The 25,354-nt window shown below is 41.0% G+C and overlaps 1 protein-coding gene across 2 annotated transcripts in view; it reads left to right on the top strand.

The window, feature by feature from the left end:
* Nucleotides 1-1,223: 1,223 nt before the first annotated feature.
* LOC122541113 (zinc transporter ZIP1-like) overlaps nt 1,224-25,354 on the top strand; it is a 47,792-nt gene continuing 23,661 nt past the window's right edge. Inside the window, exons 1-2 of one of the 2 annotated variants that reach the window (XM_043677690.1) lie at nt 1,224-3,164; nt 13,345-13,471. In XM_043677690.1, the coding sequence (XP_043533625.1) occupies nt 3,013-3,164; nt 13,345-13,471 (279 nt within the window). In that variant the 5' untranslated portion in view covers nt 1,224-3,012. Of the gene's footprint in view, nt 3,165-13,340; nt 13,472-25,354 lie in introns of both variants that reach the window. The other variant, XM_043677691.1, reaches the window with a different exon arrangement.

Genomic DNA, 25,354 nt, shown 5'->3' with positions numbered 1-25,354 from the left:
AGGGCATTGAGTATATAAGTTGGAAAGTTATGTTGCCATAGGACGTTGGTGAGGCTACACTTGGAGTATCATGTTCAGTTTTGATCACTTTGCTATAGGAAGGATGTTATTAAACTGGAAAGAATACAGAAGAAATTTACGACTATATTGTCTGAGTAACAGGGGGAGATTGGACAAGCTAGGATTTTTTCTTTAGAGTATAGGATAATGAGAGGGAACTTTATAGAAGTGTACAATATCATGAGAGGCATGGATAGGATGAATGCACTCACTCTCTTTCCCAAAGTTGGGGAAGTTGAGGTCAACGGGACATCAGTTTAAAGTTAGAGGGAAAAGAATATAAGGAAACCAGAGGAGCAACTTTTTTACACAGAGGGTGGTATGCATATGGAATGAGCTGCCAGCGGAAGTGGTTGAAGTGGGTACATTAACAACATTTAAAAGACATTTGGATAAGTACATGGATAGGAAAAGTTTAGAATGACATGGGCCAAGTGCAGGGAAATGGGGTTAACATGGATGGACATTTTGGTCGGCATGGAACAGTTTGGGCCGTACTATAGGACTCTATGACTCCATAATTGCATAATAAGAAACAATTTCAGCACTGTGGAACAAAAACTCCTCACAGGCACAAACAGTGCTAGTTATGACAGCATGAAATATTGTGTTATCGGTTATCTTTACCAGCTCACTATACTCATTAATACCGGATTTCTGTTCATTCATTCATAAACTTTTACTAACCTGTTATTACTATAATACGGTTTCATTCATTCGTTCAAAAAAACTGTGATTTTGTAGTATATTTTACTATTGCAAGATAGACTAAAACTAAAGCAATACTTCCAAACTGATTACTGCTCCTTCACACCTACAGGGCTTATCACATCTATTTACATCAAAAGCTATCTCTGAATAAATATGAAAGACTACTAACTTACTCAGAACAATACCATACCCACCGTCATGTCTCCATTACCTATCCGAAACTATTGAAAGACTATAATATTAATCAGCCCTTACCAACCATCTCTTGGACCTGAATAGATTACAGAACACCAAACATTTGTCCCAATTAGTATGTAATATCTTTTAACTGGACTGTTATCCTTTTTAAAACTAATCGTCAAAACAACACTTATGTGAAACTGCGTGGATGAATGAAACATACATCGGCAAATAGTAAACAAATCTCACAAACCTGCTGTGGTAATCAGCACAGTACTTTTATTAAGCAACTTATTTGTAGCAAATAGACCAAGTATTTTTATTAACATTTATTAACTTAAAAGACAAAAGGATAACACCTCTTAATTATGCAAGCTGACCGGACAGACATTTTCAATCCTGTCAGGAATAGCAGCCAGCAATTAGCACATGTTTTAACCCATCTCTTGTCTCCCAGAACAAAAACCCTTCAAACCTTTGTTTACTATAAATAAAAACAAGTAACACCACAGTAATGGAATTTTAATATATGTAACAACTGTGTATAAAGAAGCTATTGTAAGAACTGTAATTCAGGATTCTATTGTCGCCTCCAATTTGTGCTACTTGTGGTTGCTGAATAAAGAGGCTATTTTTGCCATTGACCAATTTCAGTCATTATTTGAATACAATCTCACAACGGCTATCTATTGATCATTCCCAGAAGATGCAGATTGAGGACAAACTTTCAAAGTAGCAGAAAGACAAATGATTCCTTAGATGTTCATGTGATTGTCATTTCTGCATTAGAAAATAAAACCAAGACATTCCCTGGGAAAATGAGTAATTCAACCAAATTAATTCTAATGGAATTGGTTTATGTCAATAACAATCTCAGTAATTTTAGGTTTCATACAGAAGTGAGTGTCTTATGAGGTCAATACCATAGCTGAAAAAACAATTGAAACTTTATGGCATGGCTGGAAAACCCCTCAATTGACACATTCAGTAACACTCTTGTTTACCAACTGGTCAAGGGACACCCAGTAGAAAATTTCAATGACTTCCTGGCAGAATCCAGAAATAAAACTTTACTGAGATCATATAAAATGATACAAAAATCAGTGTGTATATAGCCAAGAGGCATCAATGGCCAGCAATTCAAAATACATTTGAGCAAAGTTCAACAAGAACAAAAGAGTGCCCTTTTGTGTTTAAAGGTGACCAGTCAAAAGTCCAGTGAGTTGGCAGAGCACACATACTTTGAACAGTGATAACATTTCAAAATCCTAGATGACTTGCTAGTGTATGACCAAAGACTTGCTTTTCTATCTTACCATCAGGAAAATGTCTTGGGTCTCTTAGGCAATATCAATGTGTATCTAAATCTTAATTAGTGGTACAGAGACCACAGACTTCAATAAAGATTGAAGATCTCATACCTCCTCAATGAAATCTGTGAATAAGCAGGTCTGGAACACACTGAAGACAAGGCAGAAGACAGATAAGAAGATAATTGTAATGAAAGTGCATATTATATTATTATTTAGGAATGTGCATTCTAAATTGGTGTTTGCTTTTTAGTTTTGAGAGGCTTTTAACACACAGCAACTCATTTTCTTTAGCTGAGTCAAAAGATATTTCCAAGAATCATGTGACTTAAGTTAAATTGCGAACATAAAATCAAGGAACAAGAATAGGCCACTCGGCCCTTTGAGCCTGCTCTGCTGATCAATAAGATCATGGCCGATCTGATTTTAACCTTAACTCTACATTCCTACATATCCTTAATAATCAGATGTAATTCTTTCTCTGCTTCATGTTGTTGAGTGAAGAATCCTTCGTCGAGATAACGTCTCAATGGAGATAGATGTGTCATCCTTATCTCTTGATAGTCTGAGTAAATTCGCTAGGTAAAATAACCAATTACCTACTTATATAATGCAAGGACTCTCTTTCACAACCTTTCCCCTCGCCTGAGCGTGGTAACCCTAGTCATTATATTTAGATTTGATCTGATTTTCGTCAATGCCAATTAGGTGGTATCAGCGTGAGGGTGGAGTGCGTCATAGGGCGGGGTAAATGGTTTTGTGGGGTCAGGTCATGGGATGTGCTCAGTATTGTGATGGAGTTGTTTTTGATCCAGGTCGGCTGTTTGGTGGCGCTGATGTTGCTGCCAACTTTGTGTGGACTGTTCCCGGTTACAGCCCGAATCAGGCTGGCGGCAGCAACAGGTGAGTTCGAAAGCTCGAAGTGGGTGTCTGCTTATCCGGAGGACTGGGATAGAGGCTGGCAAACAACCATTGAATGAAATGTGTGCTTCTTTGGGGGCATATGGAAGCCGGTGTCTTCTTTAGTATAGTGTGACTTTGGGGGAGCAATGGTGAGAATAATCTGCCTGTTTAATGCATGGGGATGGTGTCGTCTCCTGAGGGCGATACTAGGGATGCAGTCTTCTCCCCCACCCCCACCCCTTTTAGAGGTTTTACTTTGAGAGAACCTGCTTGCCTTCGTACCCCTGGATCAGGGAAAGCTGTACTCGCCCTTTCTCCTTGCAATTATATTCCTACTCCTTTTATTTGCCTGCTTGTAACAACACTGAAGAATTGAGGTGTAGCACAATCCTGAAATTGAAAGCTACATAGCTAAAAGTTAAAATCACACAACACAAGGCTAGAGTCCAACAGGTTTAATTAGAAGCACCAATTAATTGGAAGCTTCCTATCAAACCTGTTGGACAATAACTGGTGTTCTGATTTTTGACTTTGCCAAGCCCAACGCTGGTATTTCTAAGAGTTATTCAGTTCATGCATAACCTATCTATTTTGTACCATATTACTTAGTCATAAAGATGTACGGCATGGAAACAGACCCTTTGGTCCAACCAGTCCATGCCGACCCAATCTAGTCCCACCTGCCAGCACCCAGCCCACATCCCTCCAAACCCTTCCTATTCATATACTCATCCAAGTGCCTCTGAAATGTTGCAATTGTACCAGCCTCCACCACTTCCTCTGGCAGCTCATTCCATACCTGTACCACCCTCTGTGTGAAACATTTGCCCCTTAAGTCTCTTTTATATCTTTTCCCCCCTCACCCTAAACCTATGCCCTCTAGTTCTGGACTCGTGAACCCCAGGGAAAAGACTTTGCCTATTTACCCTATCCATGCCCCTCATAATTCTCGCCAACTTTCTAAAATGGCCATGACTGAAGATAATTGAGGCGGAAGTAGTGGGTGGGCAAGAGGATAAGGTTGAATGGGGCACAGTTTGCAGGAGAAGTTGGATGGAGAAAGTGAACTTGAACACTGGCACTGCTGTTCAAAACTGTGTGGAAGTGCAGAAACTGGTTATAAACTATAGGAACGCTAGAAATGAAATTGACAAGTTTGAGTGCTTCTCCATTATAGTCAATATTCGTAATTGTGCTCCTCGTAAAGTCGAACCTGCAAAGTCTAGTGATTTTACATAAAATTTTCAACAATTTAGAGGAAAGTACTGGAAATGAATTCTATTAATGTTTAAAGTTGAGGTAATTGAATGACAATACAATGCTGAACATCCACTTTTATTGGAATGAGCAATGCACTGAGCAATCATCTGCCGTTTTGAGAAGATTTGTAGCTCAGTGAGCAAACCTGCATCCATTTCTAAAAGTCCTGAGATTCGGTATTCTACACTGCCCCACTTCTCTCTCGCTCTCGCCCCGCCCTCCCCGCCGCCTCCGATGAGACTTTGACGTCACGGCCTCCAGTTTTTAATCAAATCATCGCAATCAACTCCAGGCAATAATGAACACATTGTTTTGAATATTTAGTTAAAGATTATTTTCTGATTAAAAGAATATCTGCGATGAAATGTTGGATTTATTTTTTTTGCATCTAAAAGGAAATATGAATCGAACGGATAGTATTAAGGACCATGAGAAGTTTGGAAAAGGGTGTGGAATAGTTCCAGCTGTGAAAAAAATTCAACTGAGGATAGATTGAAGACTTTGGGACTCCTTTCATGTGGGGACTCCTTTCATGTGAAGAAGGCTGAAAAGTCATCAGACACGAAACTTCAATTGTTTTCTCTTTGCAGATGTTGCCAGACCTGCTGAGCTTTTTCAGCGACTTCTATTTTTGTTTGATTTACAGTATCCACGGCTCTTTAAGGATTTTATGTCCGTCTTTAGGTTGAAGTTCCAACTCCTAAAGGAAAAATGAAAGGGTATACACTTAAAGTAATGTGTAAATAAATCAAGGGTGATGTGAGCAAAACTTCTGAGTGATGGAATGTGGCTTGGAAATGTGTTGGAGACAGGTTCAATTTGAGCCATTCAGGAGGGTACTGGATGATTTAGAAATGGTGTGCTTGGATCTGAAGAACAAGCTTGAGATTAACATGAGGTATTAGAACTGGTGTGGGCATGATGGGCCAAATGACCTCTTGATAATTCATGATTCTATGAATGAACTCTGACAATTATCACTCATTCTAAAACAAGGCAGTCTTCTTATATAGAGACAGCATGTATTGCATTACACATACAATGGCAATGACCATGCAGGCTGAAACTAGGAATGCACAAAAGATCACTATGGATCAGGAAGAGGGTTTGCTGTGTCTGTGGAAGGTGGTCAGGGAACGGGTGTTGCAGTGAGTAGCAGGATAGGTTTTGTAGTGGGAAGTATGAGTATTAGTGGGTCACTTGTTAAATGTTGATTTCACAGGCAAGGGCAATGACTTGAACCAAGTTACATTCAACGAGTTAAAAATCACACAACACCAGGTTATAGTCCAACAGGTTTAATTGGAAGCAACTAGCTTTCGGAGCGATGCTCCTTCATCAGGTGATTGTGGAGGGCTCGATTGTAACACAGAATTTATAGCAAAAATTTGCAGTGTGATGTAACTGAAATTATACATTGAAGAATTGATTGTCTGTTAAGCCTTTCATCTGTTCGAATACAGTGATAGTTTCATTTCTTTCATGTGTAAATCACAAAACCTTTTTTAAAGTTGCATTCTCGGGTTAGCTGTTAACAATGGTGATAGCTAGATAGCTAGACAGTCCAACACCGGCATCTCCGAATCATGACATTCAACAGATACCTGGTTAGGAACAAAAGGCACCACAACTGCTGAGGTAATAGGTTCAATAGGTCAGACTCCAGAGTTGAGCAGGATATAAAAGCCTTCCGGCTGAAGGGCTTTTGCCTGAAACATTGATTTCTTCACGTGTGCCCCCCACCCCCCAAACTCCTCAGATGCGGCCTGACCTGTGCTTTTCCAGCACCACACTCTTGACCCCAGGATATAAAACAACCAGCCTGAGGGTACGGCTGATCTAGGGAGCAACTGAGCATGCACAAACATCAGTTGAAATTGTATTAAACAGAATAAAATAATTGTGCCAAATGAGGAGAATTGTTGAAGAGTTGTGCTTAAGGAAAATAGTAGAACATCTGACTAGCTGCTCAGACCCTGTGACACCTCAGGAATTTTTTTTAATAAAACAGCACTTTCAGATATTCAGTCCCATGGCATGCTTTACCATCAGTGGACCATATAATTCACATGAGGTCAATTTATTAATAGCAGGTTACCTTACTCTTTTGAGGATTAAATAGGAAATCTATTGTATTTGTTTTAATCTTTCTGTGCCTTTACCTATACCAGACAGATTTAGCCAGTTTGCTAGATAGCGAAGGTCAATGAGATGGGGATGGGGGGTGGGGGAAGAATGCAACAAAATAACCCAGTTTACACCACCATATCTGAGAAGACATTTTGTCAAACTGTCATCTGACATCTTTTCATCAGGTCAATTTGCAAACACATCAATCTAATGGGGAAAAGCATTTTTATACAGTGCAAGAGGAGAGTGCTGATCGATTGGCGAGTGGATTCTAGTAGAGGTGTTACCATGGATGATGTATGGCAAGAGGTAAAAACAATGACTGCAGATGTATGGCAAGAGCCCATTTGATCCAGTGTTTTTGCACCTGTCATTAAGCATCTACTAAAGCACCATTTTCAAGCACCTGGCTGATGGCCTTGTCTTGCAGTTCAAGTATCTATCTAAATAGTTCTGAAATGTTTTGAGGGTTTCTGCATCTATCATGCTTTTTGACAGTGAATTCTCTATGCATCACCCTCTATGAAATAAAAAAATCCTCAAACTCTCTGCTCCTGACTTTGAATCTGGGCCCACTGGATATTGACCCCTCTACTAAAGAGAGGTTTAGATTAGATTACTTACAGTGTGGAAACAGGCCCTTCGGCCCAACAAGTCCACATCGACGCGCAACCCACCCATTCCCCTATATTTACCCCTTTACCTAACACTACAGGCAATTTAGCATAGCCAATTCACCTGACCTGCACATCTTTGGACTGTGGGAGGAAATCGGAGCACCCGGAGGAAACCCACGCAGACACTGGGAGAATGTGCAAACTCCACACAGTCGCCTGAGTCGGGAATTGAACCCGGGTCTCTGGCGTTGTGAGGCAGCAGTGCTAACTGCTGTGCCACTACGCCGCCCAAAGTTTCTCACTACAGTTTTCCTCAAACTTTGTACACCTCAATCAGGTCCCCCTCATCCATCTCTGCTCAGAGGAAAATAATCCCAGCCTATCTAGTTTCTTTTTATAGCTGAATCACTCTAGCTAAGCAAAATATCCTGGTGAATCTCTCTACACGCTCTCCATTGGTGAGCAGAACTGCACAGTGCATTCCAGCTAGCCTATATACAGCTCTACCATAAACTCCTTGCTCTTGTAATCAATGCCTTGAATAATAAAAGCAAATATCCAAAATATTGTCTTAATCACTTTTTTTCAGCCTTCAAATATCTATGAATACATATACCTCTGATCTTCAGTACTTTCCAGGGTTCTACCATTCAACATGTACTCCATAGTTAGTCCTCCCAAAATGCATCACCTCACTTCTCAGATTAAATTTGCCACTTTTCTGTCTATAACCCATCTACATTGTCCTGAAGAGTAAAGCTCTCCTCCTTGTATTTACTACTGTCACTTTTCATGTCACTGAATTATCTAGACACAGCAGATAAAACAACAAACAAAGGGACCCACCACTGATTCCAGTGGTATGCTACCAAACACAATTCCCATCGTGAAGTTACCCTTCAACCAACTCTTTCAGTTTCCATCAGTTAATGTCTCAAAGGTTCATCGCATCTGTACAAGATTGTGCAAAGCAGACTGGTTAAATAGAAGTTTATGTAGATGGTATCAACTGTACTAGTCTCACCTACACATGCAGTCATCTTTTTGAAAAACTCAAAACAAAGCATGCTGATTATATCATTGATTAATCCTTGCCTCTCCAAGTAGAGATTGTCCCAGAAAATTTTCTAATAGCTTCTCTATCATTGATATTTGACTCTCAGGTTTGTAGTTTCATGGCTTATCCCTGCTATCTATCTTGAATAATGGTACCACATTAGCACTCCTCCAGTCATCCATTTTGATGTTGATTGGTCAAGATGTTCCCCTGAGGAAAGCTCCAGAGCTTGGCTGTTGCTTTATTGACAGTTGAAATATATTCAGTGTGTCACATAAAATAAAACCAAGAACTGCAGATGAAGATCTGAAACAAAAACTGAAATTGCTGGAGAAACTTGGCAAATCTGGCAGTATTCATGGAGAGAAAGCAGAGTCAATATTTCAAGTCCAATTCAGAAGAAAGATCACAGAATCACGGATGCTGCCAGACATGCTGCATTTCTCCAGTAATTTGTTTTTGTTCTGTGTGCATGTGCTGTTTCCATCTACAAAGAACAAGGCCTTGTGAATGATCTATATTTTCTAGTACCCACAAGTGCACTATACTATAAGCTCAATTGACGATCTTAACTTGGTTGTTAACATAACTAACACAATCAAGATTATTTGGCAAATCCCATCAAATCACAGAATCACATCTAACATTGAGTACAGCCAGCATTTTGCTTGTTGTGAACAGCTGAAGAAATGTGTTTCGTGCAATTTAACAGTCTTTAGAATATATGGGCTATGTACAAAGCTTCACACCAACATTGGAAACAAAATAAACTGTTTCACGCTGCTTCTGTGCATTAGCAACTTGAGATGTTCATTACTAATAGGATAATGATGAGTCGAGGCAAAAAAGCATTCTAGTTGACAGACAATGAGTCATGTATGTGACATTCAGTAAGATTATAATAATTCTTCTACTGTAGCTCACTACAGATTGGTTTGCATTTCTCCCCCTCATTACCTTGGGGCAACATCGTGGTGCTGCCTGTATTTCACTTGATCCACTCAGTTTGAAACTTGCTCAACTCCACCTGGAAATCTCCCAACAGGATTGATGCTCTTCTCCAGGGGTCATTACTACGGAATCCACACACTCTGACACAATGACGAAAGACAAGAAGGACCCTATCAGCCAATGTGACTAAAATTAGTTGTTGCATATATTGTTTAAACTCTAAAACTGCCTCTGGCTGTGATTCCAGAATGTCAGACTTGGCCAGGATGCTGAAGAATATGGAACAATCATGTTCATCTTATACCATCTGCCATCCCTATCAGGCAGAGTATCTCCTCAATATTAAGCTCTTGAACCTCCCTTGGCTACCTCCAGTTCACAACTCTCACTACCTTTTGGCAATCGCTCTCTGGTATTCTATCCTGTGTAGCAGATTTTCCTGGATTATGCTACTCCCCACATTCTCTATTTCCTCTCTTGTCCAGCTAGTTTCTCGAAATGGAGAAAGGTGACCAGTGGTGTTCCACAGGGGTCAGTATTGGGCCACTGTTGTTTGTGATATACATAAATGATCTGGAAGAGGGCACTGTTGGTATGATCAGCAAGTTTGCAGATGACACAAAGATTGGCAGAGTAGTAGAAAGCATAAGGGGCTGTCAGAGAATACAGGAGGATATAGATAGACTGGAGAGTTGGGCAGAAAAGTGGCAGATGGCTTTCAATCCAGACAAATGTGATGTGATGCATTTTGGCAAATCTAATTCTAGAGCGAATTATACAATGAATGGAAGAGTCTTGGAAAAAGTTGATAGGCAGAGAGATCTGGGAGTGCAGGTCCACTGTACCCTGAAGGTGGATGCACAGGTGGATAGAGTGGTCAAGAAGGCATATAGTATGCTTGCCTTCACTGGACGGGGTATTGAGTATAAGAGCTGGCAAGTCATGTTAAAATTATACAAGACATTGGTTTGGCCACATTTAGAATATTGCGTACAGTTATGGTTGCCACATTACCAAAAGGATGTGGACGCTTTGGAACGGGTGCAGAGAAGGTTTACGAGGATGTTGCTTGGTATGGAAGGTGCTAGCTATGAAGGGAGGTTGAGTAGGTTAGGTTTATTTTCACTAGAAAAAAAGGAGATTGAGGGGGGACCTGATTGAGGTTTACAAAATCGTGAAGGGTATAGACAAGGTGGATAGAGACAAGCTTTTTCCCAGGGTGAAGGATTCAATAACCAGAGGTCATGCTTTCAAGGTGAGGGGTGGAAAGTGTAAGGGGGATACACGCGGCAAGTACTTCACACAGAGGGTGGTGGGCGTTTGGAACACGTTGCCAGCAGAGGTGGTAGAGGCAGGCATGGTAGATCCATTTAAGATGCGTCTGGACAGATGCATGAGTAGGTGGGGAGCAGAGGGATACAAATGCTTAGGAATTGACCGACAGGTTTAGATAGTACATTTTGGATCGGCTCAGGCTTGAAGGACCGTAGGGCCTGTTCCTGGGCTGTAAATTTTCTTTGTTCTTTGTTCTACTTGCTGATCTCCATCTCCCTCCAGACACTTTCAGGTATCTCATCTCACCATCTGAATACTCCTTGGCATCCCAAGTGAGCTAATTATTATTGCTAGAAAAATGGAATGGCCTGAAGGTGGATAAATAACCTAGATCAGATGGACTACACCCCAGAGTTCTAACGGAGGTAGCTGAAGAGATAGTGGAGGCATTAATGGTGATCTTTCAGGAATTGCTGGAATCAGGGAGGGTCCCCAGGGGACTGGAATATCACTAATGTGACACGCCTGTTTTAAAAGGAGTAATGCAAAAGATGGAAAATTAGACTGGTTAGCCTAACCTCATTGTGGGTAAGATCCTGGTGATAAAGTATTGGGAAATCAATGGTTTAAAAACCTCCCTTTTAAGTTTTCATCTTGCAATAATAATTTGTCTTCCAAGTTGAAAATGGAAGTCAGTGACCATGTGAATAAATTAAAGAATGTAAGACACTTGGCATAACCTTGTAGCTATATTTTCCTGGGCAAAACTTCCATCATGCCCAATAAATAAAACACTGATAAATGTTTACCTTTATCTGCTTTGATGCAAGAGAGTGGCAACAGATGTACAAACACTTAAATTGAAACAAACCAATGATGTATGTGAACAGGACTAAAATGTATTAATCATCTAATTTTAATTGAGAATTTAATTAGATGAAGAAACATTACATTGGCATTGAATTATATGAAATTATTATACACAAGGGCTATAAAATATGCTGCCATTTTTTTGCTTAAAAAAAAACCCAGATCTCTCAGTCCATCCAGGGATTTCTTGATTGATACACTGGGCTATTGATCTCTTGCTGGCTTAATTGAAATAAAATAAGTTTAAGATTGAAATTTTTGTGTGGTCTGAGACTTTCTTTTTGAGTCAACACTGGAATCTATTGTGAAAGATGAGACTTCAGAATACTTAGAAAAGTATGGTAAAATAGAGCAAAGTCAGCATGGTTTCATCAAGGGAAGGTCATGCCTGACAAATCTGCCAGAATTCTGAGGAAATTGATGAGCAGGTTAGACAGAGTCAATGGATGTTACCTACTCTGACTTCAAGAAGACCTTTTGACAAGGGGCCGCACAGGATGCTGCTGAATAAGATGGTGTCAGAGGCAGGGTGCTCATATTGGTAAAGCTTGGTTTGTCTGGCAGAAAGCAGGGATAAGAGTCCTTCTTAGGATGGCAGTCAGTGACAAGTGGTATTCCGTAAGGCTCAGTGATAGGATCACAACTTTTCATTTTATACACTAATGATCTGGATGAAGGAACTGAAGGCATTCTGGCTAAGATTCCAATACGGATACCTAGAGGGATAGGTAGTATTGAGGAGGCAGGGAAACTGCAGAAAGATTATGGACAGATTATGAGAGTGGGCATAGAACTGTCAGATGGTGTACAAGGTGGGAGGGAGGAAGAATAGAGGCATGGATTAATTTCTAAATGGGGAGAAAATTCTAAAGTGCAAAGAGACTTGGGAGTTCTAATCCAGGATTCGCTCAAAGTAAACTTGTAGGTTGTGTCAGTGGTTAGGAAGGCAAATGCATTGATGGCATTTATTTTGAGAGGACTCTAATCTAAAAGCAGGGATGTACTTATGAGACTTAAGTCTGGTCAGACAACATTTGGAGTGTTGTGTGCAGTCTTGGGCCCCATGTCTCAGGAAGGATGTACTAGCCCCGGATCATGTTCAGAGGAGATTCACAAGAATGGTCACAGGAATGAAAAGCTTAACCTATGAGGAACGTTTGTACGTGGAGTTTAGAAGAACAAGGGGGTCATCTAATTGAAACACAATACTGAAATGTCGAGACAGAGTGGATGTTGGGAAGATCTTTCCATTCCTAGGAGAGACTAGGACCCAAGGGCAAAGCCATGGATTAAAGGAAGACCTTTTAGAACATAGATAAAGAGAAGCTTCTTCAGCAAGAGTGGTGAATCTATGGAATTCATTGCCACAGAAGGCTGTGGAGGCCAGGTCATTCAATATATTTAAGACTAAGGTTCTTGAATATTGAGGGTTATGAGCTGAAAGCAGGAGAATGGGGTTCAAAAACGTATTGGCCATAATTGAATGGCAGAACAGACTTAATGGACTGAGTGGCCTAAATCCTGCTCCTATGTCTTGTGTAAGGAGGCTAATGCTTGGGAATAAGGAGTCAAAGTCCACCACAGCAACTAGCAAAACTTTAAATGAATGAATTAAAAATTAATTAAAAGCTAGTCTCTGTATTGGTAACTACAAAATTGTCATCAGTTGCCCTTTTAATTAAATCCTATTTGATTCAGTAATATTCTTTAGGGAAGGAAATCTGCAGTCTTTATCTAGTCAGGTCCATGTGTGACTTCAGACCCACAGCAATGTGGTTGACTTATAACTGTCTTACTAGGGCCATCGCAGAAAACAATCAGTTTGAGAGCAACTAGGGATACATGCTGTGGAGTAAAGCCCACATCTTTTGAAATAGTTCTTTTGAATTGCTGAATTCTTGTGTTGAAATAGGGTTATGGTTAATATATTTCTGCAAAACCAATATATTTCGCTACTCCAATTTATTGGTGTGATGCATCATGAACTAATATTTACCCCTTCCATTCTTTGTTTAGCAAGTCAGCAATTCTTACTGAGCCTATGTAGTTCCTTCGCTGGAGGAGTTTTTCTTGCTGCATGTCTATTGGATGTCCTACCAGATTACTTTTTTCACATCAATGAAGAGCTGGAAAAACTACAAATTCAGGTATTACTCTTTGTGGTCAATATGTTTGCATGGGTGAATGTATGGATATTTAACCTTTACAGATTTAGATACATAGTCATACAGCATAGAAACAGCATTTCAGCCCACTATAAAAATCAAAAGAACTGCAGATGCTGTAAACGCAGAAACAAAAACAGTTTGCTGGAAAAGCTCAGCAGGTCTGGCAGCATCTGTGAAGACAAATCAGTTAACATTTTGGATCCATTGACCCTTCCTCAGAACTGATGGTAGCTAGGAAAATGTTGGCTTATATGCAGAAGATAAGGGGTAAATGATAAATGGGGATAGAGCCCAAAAAGAACAGTTGAACAGATGAGTGAATAATGATCTGGCTTGGAGAATGACTAGCTGTTAATTGAGACTGTTAGTAGCTGACAATAGTTAGTGTGTAATAGACTGTGATAATAAGGCCTGGTGTGTAGGTTTGGGGCTAGGACATAGGAGATTTCAGTCCCTAAAATAATTGCCCTCACTACTGAGTCTGGAGGGCTGCAACATCCCCAAGTGGAAAATGTGGTGGTGTTCTTCCAGCAAAAGTCAGCACAAGCTGCAAACCTGAATCGGGTGTTGGCCAGGGAACAGGGTGGTGTGTTAAAGTGGCAGGCAACTGGAAGCTGAGAGTTTTTTGTTTTTTGCAGCAGAATATGGTGACCGCTTTGCAGAACACCTGAGTCTACACTTTGTTTCTCCAAAGTAGAGGACAGTGTGAGCAGCAAATGCAATAGACTAGATTGTGCGAGGTGCTGCTTCACCTGGAAGGTATGATTGTACCCTTTCATATGCAGGAAGGAGGAAGTAAATGGGCAGGTGCTACTCCTTTAGCGATTATAGAGGAAGGTACTATGGGGGTGAGGGGCATTGGGAGTGAAGGAAGAAGGGACCAGAGTGTCCCAGAGGGAATGGTCACTTCCAGAGTGACCACTACTTCCCTCCAATGAGAAAAGGCCTAGCTCCCTCAACCTTTCTTCATAAGACATGCCTTCCAATCCAGGCAGTATCCTGGTAAATCGCCTCTGCACCCTCTCTAAAGCTTCTACATTCTTCCTATAATGAGGCGACCAGAAACTGAACACAATATTCCAAGTGTGGTTTAACCAGGGCTCTATAGAACTGCAGCATAACCTTGTGGCTCTTAAACGCAATCCCGCTGCTAATGAAAGCCAACACACTGTATGTCACGTTAACAATCCTATCAACTTAGGTGGCAACTTTTGAGGAATCTATGGACATGGACCCCAGATCCCTCTATCCCTTCCCACTACCAAGAATTCTGCCTTTTAATCCTGGATTCTGCATTTAGATTTGACCTTCCAAAGTGAATCACTTCACACTTTTCCAGGTTGAACTCCATCTGCCACTTATCAGCACAGTTCTGCATCCTGTCAATGTCCCATTGCAACCTACAACAGCCTTCCATACTATACATAACTCCTCTAGCCTTTGTGTCATTGGCAAACGTACTAACCCACCTTTCACTTCCTCATCCAAGTCATTTATAAAAATATAGCCTGTAGTAAGTACTCATCCAGATGCTACTTCAATGTTGCAAGAGTATCTACCTCCACCATCCCTCCAGGTAGCACATTCCATATATCTACCATCCTCTGGGAAAAAACATACTTTCTGAAATCTCCTCTAAACCTCTTGTGCCGCATCTTTTAAATGTGGGCCCTTTGGTCTTCCCCCATCTGCCATTCTTTCAATCTACTCCACTCTAAGACTCTCAATTTTGTATACCTCAATCAGATCAAACTCCCCATCCAACCCCTCAGCCGCCTATGCTCTTAGGAAAACAACCTATTCAATTTCTCCTTTATAATTGAGACTTCTTTGCCCAGACAACATGCTGAATTTTGACTGCACCCTGTCCAGTGCAATCACATCCTTCTGATAGTGTGGTGACCAGAGTTGCACACCGTATTCCATCTGTGGCCTAATAAGCATTTTTTATAAATATTATTATTAAAGACCTTTTTAAAGTCTTTTACAAAACATTTATATACAAAAAACCCCACCAAAAAACACAAGTAGAGGCAGTACAACAAAGTCATAACGTGATACTATTATTAATGAGTGACCTACTATTCTACCAGAACAAACGTATCTACTTAAACTACGAACAAATTAAATAAATATTTAACCTAAACTAAATTCAAGTAACTTAAATTATATCTCAATACTTTATTCTATTTCACTCATCACACCACCACTGAGGCTCCCATCCCTGGGAGCGCCAGTTATAGTGCCCGTATTTTTTTTTGCCCCAGCCTCTTCCTCCCAGGCCCCATGGGCAACCATACTGATTCCCATGGCTATACCATGGCCCTAATTAATATTGTTAAGTCTGCATCAATATAATTTAAAAAGGGCCGCCACATCTTGTAAAACTGTTCTGCTTTGTGGTACACCATATTTGTGAGGTAATCTTGGGGAGATGCTCCATCCTACGCCACTCCATTAGACCTGGTGTTTTTTCTGACATCCAATTCACTACAATGTTCTTCCTCATGCACTGGGTAAGAATGTTACACAATCTTTTCCTGTGTTCTCCCAGAGAGGGCAAATTCAGTAACCCCAGAAAAGGAAATACCAGATCTATGTTAATTTCAATCCCTAGGATGTCCTTTAGCTCCCTTACTATAGCACTCCAGTATCTATGGATCTTTGGATCATACTGCATGACCAGTAGTAGTGTGTAAGAGTGCCTATATAATTTTATATCTGGGACACCCTGATGACACTCCTCTTTTGAACTTGGCTAGCCTCTCTGGTGCCATATGAGCCCTGTGTAAGATCTTCAACCGCATGTCCTGCATTCTGTTACATACTGAAATTTTCCTTACATTTCCCCATATCTTCCCATACCTCCAATGAAATATCCTCTCCTGGCTCTCAATTCCATGTCCTAAAAAGTCCATCCATGTTCCCCAGGGTATGACCTTTCTGTAAATGACACAAAGTACTGACTGAAAGAGCACCTGTACACTGGAGTACTTTTCTCCACATCTGACTTGTAACACTGAGCCAGGAGCAAGATCTTCCTTTGTATATAATCCCTATCTGAAAGTACTGGAAAAGGTCCCAATTAGGCAATCCATATTTCTGGCTTAACTGACGAAATGACATCAGGACCTCCCCCTCAAACAAATCTCCTAGGCATGAGATTCCCCTATTTTCCCATAACTTAATGCTGGAGTCCATTGCCGCAGGTTTAAATCCTTGGGCTCCCACCAACTCGGTAAACGGCAAGGTCTTAGACCAATTATCCTCATCTTGCCTCATTATCCTCCAGGCCATATTTAAAATGATTGGATTCTTATACTACTCAGTTACAGATTTCATCTTATCCTCTAGTTAATTTATTATTTATGGATATCTCAACTGCGAGGCTTCACTGTCAAGCCAAATCGACTCCGAATTCCTCTGTACCCAGCCATCAACTTATGCTGACAAGATGTTTATTTGATATTTCTTCAAATCTGGAAGATCCACTCCTCCCTCATCCTGTGAAAGCTGCAATTTAATCAGAGGGTGCCTGTAGCACCAAATAAAGGACTCCAGCCAACCACTGAGCCACCGTAACACTTGTCTGGGTAGCAAAAATGGGAGCATTCTTATGGGGTTCAACAGCTGGGGTAGGACATTCATTTTAATCCGGGCTATTTGGCTAAACCATGATAACGGTAACCCCTCCCATTGCTGCCAATCCTGCTTTATAGTTAGCTTATACAGCTGGTGGAAGGAAGGGGTAATAAAAATTCCCAAATTTAAAAAAAACCTTTTGACGAACATCTAAACGGGAACTGCATTCCATCTTTCAGATTAGGCACCTCCACTAATTCCGCTCCCCAACAAACCCCCCCCACCCCTCCACCACCACCACCACCATTATGTCTGACTTTGTAAAGTTGATCCTGCAGCCTGAGAAACCACCAAATAAATGAATTGTTTGAATCAGTCGAGGAACAGAGACTTCTCCGGATTGGCCATGAATAAAAGGACCTCGTCAGCATATTATGCTCCCCCCATTCCTACCCTTGGTGCCACTATTTCAGGATCCCTCCTGATAGCCTCAGCTAATGCCTCAATTGGCAAGGTGAATAACAGCAGTGAGAGAGGACACCCCTGTCGACTACTTCTCCCAATGTTAAAGTTATCTAACTTAGCACTGTTTGCAATGACTGCTGCCTTAAGGATCATTATACAATACTGCCACCCATCTGGCAAAGGATCCCCCGCCCCAGACCATACCGCACTAGGACCCCAAACAGATACAGCCGTTCTATCAGATCAAACGCCTTTTCTGGTCTTGGGCGACCACCAAACCAGAGATCAATCTTTGGCATATTTGCACTATGTTCAGTACCCTCCTGATATTGTTGAAGGAGTTACGGCCCTTAACAAAACCCGTCTGACCTTCTTTTATAATATGGGGCAAGACCTTTTCCAACCTCCGAGCAAGCATCTTGGATAGAATTCTAAAATCTACATTCAACAGTGAGGTTGGTGTATTTGAAGTACGTTCTTTGGGGTCTTAAAATGAGGGAGATATTAGCCTCCTGAAGAGAAGGCAGCAGACAATCTTGTGTATGTGAATAGCTACACATTCCCAAAAGTGGCTCCACTAACACATTTATGAATTCCTTATAGAATCCATCTGACCTTGGTGCATTGCCACCCTGGAGATGCCTTATTGCTTCTTTCACTTACTGTACTGTTATAGGTGCATTCAATACAGAAGCCTGTTCTGTGTTTATACTGGGGAGGTCCAAAACCTCAAAACAGGATTGCATTCTCGCTGCACCGTGTTCGTCTCCCTCTGACCGATATAGCTCTGCGAAGTATTCCCTAAATTTAACATTGATCTTCAACTCACAGGTAATCATACCAGCCTTCTCTCTAACAGATGTAATAGATTGGGAAGCTTTTTTTCCTCCTAGCCAAATATGTCAGATATCTACCTGGCTTATCTCCAAATTCAAACAGTCTTTGTTTAGCAAAGGAGACTTTTTTTAAAGCCACTTGTGCGTGCCGCCTGGATGGCTGTGATCCACTGATCCAGAGAGGCCTATTATAATGTTTCCTCAGCTATCTGCAGCCAGGCCTCCAGCATCCGTTGTTGCTCCTCCCTCTGCCTCCTTCCAGTTGCAGAATACGAAATGATCAGGCCTCCCAAAGTATTACCAGAATTGATATCTCAAAAGGCCTGAACTCTCTTCTGATATACTCAACAAATTTGCTATCCCTGAACAGAAATGGGTCCATGGGCCAGTGCCATGCATCCATTCCACTACCCTTGATTTTAACATCTAAATACACTGGTGCATGATCCGAGACAGCTATATTCCCAATTTTGCACGCCAATGTTCTGCCCACACAGCTGGCATAAATAAGTCAATTTGCATATGGTATTTGTGTGGGTTGGAGTAGAATGTAAATTCTCTTCCAATAGAGTGGAGATGTCTCTGCACGTCCACTAGTCCCAACTCTTCCCATGTCCACCAACTGCTTAGATTGTGCGGGCGTACCTGCCGGGCCCCTTGGCACCCTGTCAACTTTGGAATCTATTAGGCAATTAAAATCCCCTCCTACGATCATGTGGCACACCCCAAGATTCATTCATTTAGCCACTGCATCAATTAGAAATTTAAAAAGGTGCACAGGGGGACAATATACATTCAAGATGCTATCCTCTTCTCCATGTATTAGGACTTTAAGAATGATAAACCGTCCATGTTCATCTTTAATTAGATTAGATTCCCTACAGTGTGGAAACAGGCCCTTCGGCCCAACAAGTCCACACCGACCCTCCGACGATTAACCCACCCAGTGCCATTTCCCTCTGGCTAATGCACCGAACACTATGGGCAATTTAGCATGGCTAATTCACCTGGCCTGCACATCTTTGGACTGTGGGAGGAAACTGGAGCACCCGGAGGAAACCCACGCAGACACGGGGAGAATATGCAAACTCCACACAGACAGTCGCCCGAGGCTGGAATCAAACCTGGGACCCTGGTTCTGTGAGGCAGCAGTGCTAACCACTGAGCCGCCGTGCCACCCATAATCTGCTCTGTTACCTGGAAAGGGAGGTTCCTTCTTACCAGTATAGCCACTCATCTACTCTTAGAGCTGAAGGAGGAGACATAACACGCCCTACTGCAGTTTCAGATGCTCCTTATCAGTTAGATATGTCTCTTGTAGTAGGGCGATGTCCACCTTTTCCTTCCCAAGGCTTAACAACACTTTCTTATTTTAATAGGGGATTGGCTCCCTTTTTATATTCCAGGTGCACCTGAACAAACCACTAACCATGGTCATCCAGGGCAGCCGGTGGTTTCCCAAATGGCGAAGCTTATCTGAGGTATGATGAGCTACAAAGACTATGAAGTCTAAAAACTACTACAACTAAAAAAACTACTCCCTACATTTAACTGAAGCAAACACCCAAATAACTCCCAATTCACTAGAGATCTTCCCCCTTGCCCATTGGGGGCACTCCTCCCAATCCTTACTACCATCTTAGAGTCATGGTGTCATAAAGATGTACAGCATGTAAACAGACCCTTCGGTCCAACCTGTCCATGCCGACCAGATATCCCAACCCAATCTAGTCCCACCTGCCAGCACCTGGCCCATATCTCTCCAAACCCTTCCTATTCATATACCCATCCAAATGCCTCTTAAAATGTTGCAATTGTACCAGCCTCCACCAGACCTTAACTCCCTCTAGCTGAGGCCATGCCCTAGCCCCTGTTAATTATGTTCTGAGAGTTAACAATGGATGCCCTCCTCCCTCCCCTTGTCTTAACACAGATATAGCCACCCCAACACAAAACCAAAAGGACAGCAGTAAAAGAAAGCCCTAGATAATACCCAACTGACCAATATATAAAATAATTCCAGTTTTATAACAAGGCTGTAAGTATAAAGCCAATAACCACAAAAGAAAGGGAGAGAGAGAGAAGTGAAGAAAAGGGCAATTTAAAAAATTCCGTAGCTCCTCCAACGATGCACCCTCCTCTCCCACCCCGACTCAAGTCCTTCAATTCAAAAAATTCACAAAGTCCTTCACCTTTTCTGCGAAATCAAAGTTATATACTGGTTCACAACATGGCCGGGTATTTCAAGGAATATTAAATGTTCAGGTCCCTTAATTCATTCCTGACTTCATCAAATGCCCTTCTCTTCATTAGGACTCCTGAGAAATCCTGACAAAAATATTATATTTGAGCCTTTGTACTTTAAATCCTGTGAATTTCTTCCTAGTCTTCTTGCTCTAACCAGCATTTTAAGTGTAACAAGACTTACTTTCTCCTGTATTCTACACACTGGCTAATGAAGCATCCTGTATTTCACCCTTCATCACTCTGTGTCTACCTGTGCTAACACCTTCAGGGACCTATGGATTTGTGCACCAAGGTCTGTTTTGTTCCTCAGTACTCACTAGGGACCTACATTTATTGCGTATATCTTTCTCTTAGTATACTTCCCAAAATGTATCACCTTACACTTATCTGGATTAAATTCCATTTTCCATTGCTCCACCTAATTTACTAGCTCATCAATATCAACCTGTAGTTTTGTCAAATTAGGGCTGATCAACTCAGTACTTTTTCTATTACTTCAGTTGCTTTATTTTTTCAAATTTTTCTTTTGGGGGAGGGGGGGAGGTGGTGAGGAAGAATAGTTCAGCCTGACAGTCATGCTAATTAATTCAAAAACTAAACAGGAATAACTTGCACGCAACAAGTGAATGAGAAACCCATTTTAAGGGGTTTGAGTGAATTGAGTTTAACCAAGCAATACTGAGTCAAGTGTTCTTTTCCTGTAGCTATAATAAACTCGTGTTCAAATATAATGTGTTATCAAACAAATGGTGGGGGGTAGCTTTGCCTTGAAGAAAAATGTTTGGCCATGTTCAATTAACATCTTAAGGAGTTTGTGAAAGGGAGATAATGTTTGACAAATCCATTTTTGAGGATGTAAGGAAGGTGGTAAAGTAGACGTGGTATACTTGGATTTTCAAAAGACATTTGAAAAATACATGCAACATATTGTTGGACAGAATTAGAATTTGTACTGGCAACAATATTTAGGTTAAGAAACAGTAAACAATCAGGAATAAAATCCCTTTTTCTCTACAGGCAATTTACAACTCAAGTGATGGGGTTAGGTGCTGCTGGAAATATTAGTACTTCGGTCTTAGCTATTTGCAAACCTATCAGTAACTTAGATTATTTAGACAAGTGTGAGTAGTCAAAGATCCCAATTAGCTTTGTAAAGCTGGGAAAAGTAATTTGAGAAGAATGCAAAAAAAGTGTCCAAGGGATATGGATTTAACTAATTGGGAACAAGACAATAGAATTTGTGATTAAAAACGGGCGCATTCATTCTGCAGTAAGTGTTAAATTTGAATAAGGGAAATTATGAAGGCATGAATTATAAATCGTCTGAGGCAGATTTGGAAAATACATTAAAAAGGCATGATGATATAGGCAATGATATAGTCTTCAAAGCTATCTTGCATCACTTGTGGCAACTTTTGCGCTTCAAGGTGCAAAAATTCAGAAGCCAGTCAACTGGGGTAAGAAAGGCAGTTCAGCATTGCATAAGATTAAAAGGCCAAAAACGTTGCAAGAAATAGCAGTAGAACATTACAGCCCCTTCAGCCTTTGATGGTTCCACAGCTCGGCGAACAATCTGAAGCCTATCCATCCTACACGATTCCATTTGCATCCATATGTTTATCCAATGATTATTTAAATGCCCTTTAAAGTTGGCGAGTCTACTACTGTTGCAGGCAAGCGTTTCTTGCCCCTACGACTGAGTTAAACTAGCTCTGACATCTGTCCTCTATCACCTCTTAATTCAAAGCTAAGTCCCCTTGTGCTAGCCATCACCATCTGAGGAAAAAGGCTCTCACTGACCACCCTATTTAACCCTTTGATTATCTTACGTCTCAGTTAAGGCACCTTTCAACCTTCTTCTAACAAAACAGCTTCCAGTTCCTCAGCCTTTCCTCATTGGACCTTCCCTCCATACCAGGCTACATCCAATAAATCTCCTCTGCACCCTTTCCAAGGGTTCCACATCCTTCCTATAATGTGGTGAACCAGAACTGTATGCAATACTCCAAGTGTGGCTGCACCAGAATTTTGTACAGCTGCAGCATGGCCTCGTGGTTCTGAAACTCAATCCTCCTACCAATAAAAGCTAACACACTGTATTCCTTAACAATCCTATCAATCTGGGTGGCAATTGGGAGGTTTATAGAATACAACGGAGGACCAAGAAACTGATAAGGAAAATAGAAAATTAATGCAATCTAGTGAATACCACAAATGGACTTAAAAGGCTTCTTTAGATATATAAAAAGAAAACATTTAGCTGAAACAAATGTGGGTCAAAAAGGCAGAGTTAGGAGAATAATAGAGAATAGAGAAATAAGATTAATTTGTGTTGATTTCAAGAAATGTCCCAGGAGTAGAGGCCCAAGTGACTAGGGAGAATGAATTTAAGGAAATTGGCATTACTAAGAAGAATTGTATGATATGACTTAATTGTTGAAAGTTGACAAATCCCGAGGACCTGGTGGTCTTCATTCCAGAATTTAGAGGTGGCTGGAGAGGCAGTTTGATGCCTTAGTAGTGATTATTATCCCAAACCGGATAGGAATCATTCCAGAATCTCTGGATTGGAACGTAGCAGATCTCAATTTCGAAAGGGAGAGGTGAAAGCTAGGATCTGCAGACCTGTGATCCTTACATTACTGAGAATCTAACATTTTCCCTAAATAAAGATGGGATAAATAATGTTGATAATCTTTTAATTCATAGCAGAGATTTGCAATCAGGGAATTGCATTTGATGAACTTGTCAATTTTGTTTGTAACATCAATGATCAAAGGCTAGCTGAAGGTAGTATAGTAGATCTTTGGAAGGCTTTTGGTAAAGTCCCCCACTGGAGGCTAGTTAGACCAAAGCCCATAGGATGGGAACAAACAAAAAAAATCAGTAGGAATAAGTGGATTTTTCATGTTGGCAGACTGACTAGTGGAATGCTACAAGGATCAGTACTTCTGCGCCAGCTGTTTGCAATGCTTACCTGTGGTTTGGAGGTGGCGACCAAATGTATTACTTCTAAATTTTGTGAATCGTACAAAGGTAATTGGGAAATGTAAAGCAACTTCAGGAGGATTTGGACAGCCTTAGTGAATAGTCAAGAATATGGCAAGTGAAGAATTATGTGGAAACATAATTATGGAGTATTTCTTTAAATGGTAAGAGGTTGGGAAGTATAGTTGTACAAAAGGACCAGAGTATCCTTGTCAATGTCACCAAAGGGTAATATTCAGGTGCAGCAAACTATTAGGAAGGCTAACAGAACATAGGCTTGATTATAAAAGAATTTAAGTACAGAAGAAACATTACAGAAGAAACACTACTTCCTTACATTATAAATGAGCTTGGTTAGACTGCAACTGGAGTGGTATCCTTGTCCAAGAAAAGATGAGCACCAAGAGAAGGATTGTAACAAAGGTTTGCCAGACTTATTGCTGGGATATTGGGACTGACTTGTAATGAGATTGAGTAAACTAGGCTTGTATTCTCTGGACAGTGAGGTCTGCAGATGCTGCAGATCAGAGTTATGTGTTGCTGGAAAAGTATAGCAGATCCAGCAGCATCAGAAGAGCAGGAGAATCGACATTTTTGGCTGGAACCCTTCACCAGGAATGAGAAGGGCTCTAGCCTGAAACGTCGATTTTCCTGCTCCTCTGATGCTCCCTGACCTGCTGTGCTTTTCCAGCAACACATTCTTAACCCTTACATTCTCTGGAGGTGATCTCACAAAATACTTGGGGATGGACAGGTTGATTATTGACTAGATGGTTGGGAGAGTCTAAAATTGGGAGGCACAGATTTTAAGGTGGATGCACTTGGGTCCTAGATGAAGATAAATTATTTTACTGAAAGTTGTGAACCTTTAAAATTCTTTATCACAGAGGGCTGTGGAGGCTCAGTCTCGGAGAATGGTTAAGGTATAAATTCATAGATTTCTGATGACAATTGGCAGATAGGATTATAGGAATTGGGTAAGCAAAAGACCAAAGTGTTTGGTCAGCCATGATTGTATTGAATAGCACAGCAGACTGAATGGCCTATTTCTGTTCCTGGTTGGTGTAACAAGTGGAGGACTGTGAAGCTGTTGAATTTGCTGGGAAGATATTTTATAAATCTTTAAAAATCAGTAAATATTGTTATTTAGAGGGATTTTGGTGTACTCAGTGTTGAGACCCTTTTTTTGGCTAGGAGCTGAATTAAGACAAGCTTTGAGATGAGTAGAGTCCTGGAGTCATAGAGATGTACAGCATGGAAACTGAACCTTTGGTCTAACCCGTCCATGCTGACCAGATACCCCAACCCAATCTAGTCCCACCTGCCAGCACCCGGCCCATATCCCTCCAAGCCCTTCCTATTCATATACCCATCCAAATGCCTCTTAAATGTTGCAATTGTACCAGCCTCCACCACATCTTCTGGCAACTCATTCCATACACGTATTACCCTCTGCTTGAAAAGGTTGCCCCTTAGGTCTCTTATATATCTTTCCCCTCTCACCCTAAACCTATGCCCTCTAGTTCTGGACGCATGGACCCCAAGGAAAAGACTTTGTCTATTTATCCTATCCATGCCCCTCATAATTTTGTAAACCTGTATAAGGTCACCCCTCAGCCTCCGACGCTCCAGGGAAAACAACCCCAGCCTGTTCAGCCTCTCCCCATAGCTCAAATCCTCCAACCCTGGCAACATCCTTGTAAATCTTTTCTGAACCCTTTCAAGTTTCACAACATCTTTCCGA

Source organism: Chiloscyllium plagiosum, chromosome 36 (genome assembly GCF_004010195.1).
Source record: "Chiloscyllium plagiosum isolate BGI_BamShark_2017 chromosome 36, ASM401019v2, whole genome shotgun sequence".
In the NCBI taxonomy this organism is placed as follows: domain Eukaryota; kingdom Metazoa; phylum Chordata; class Chondrichthyes; order Orectolobiformes; family Hemiscylliidae; genus Chiloscyllium; species Chiloscyllium plagiosum.
Note: the sequence above shows the minus strand (reverse complement) of the source record. Positions and strands in the feature narration are given on the sequence as shown.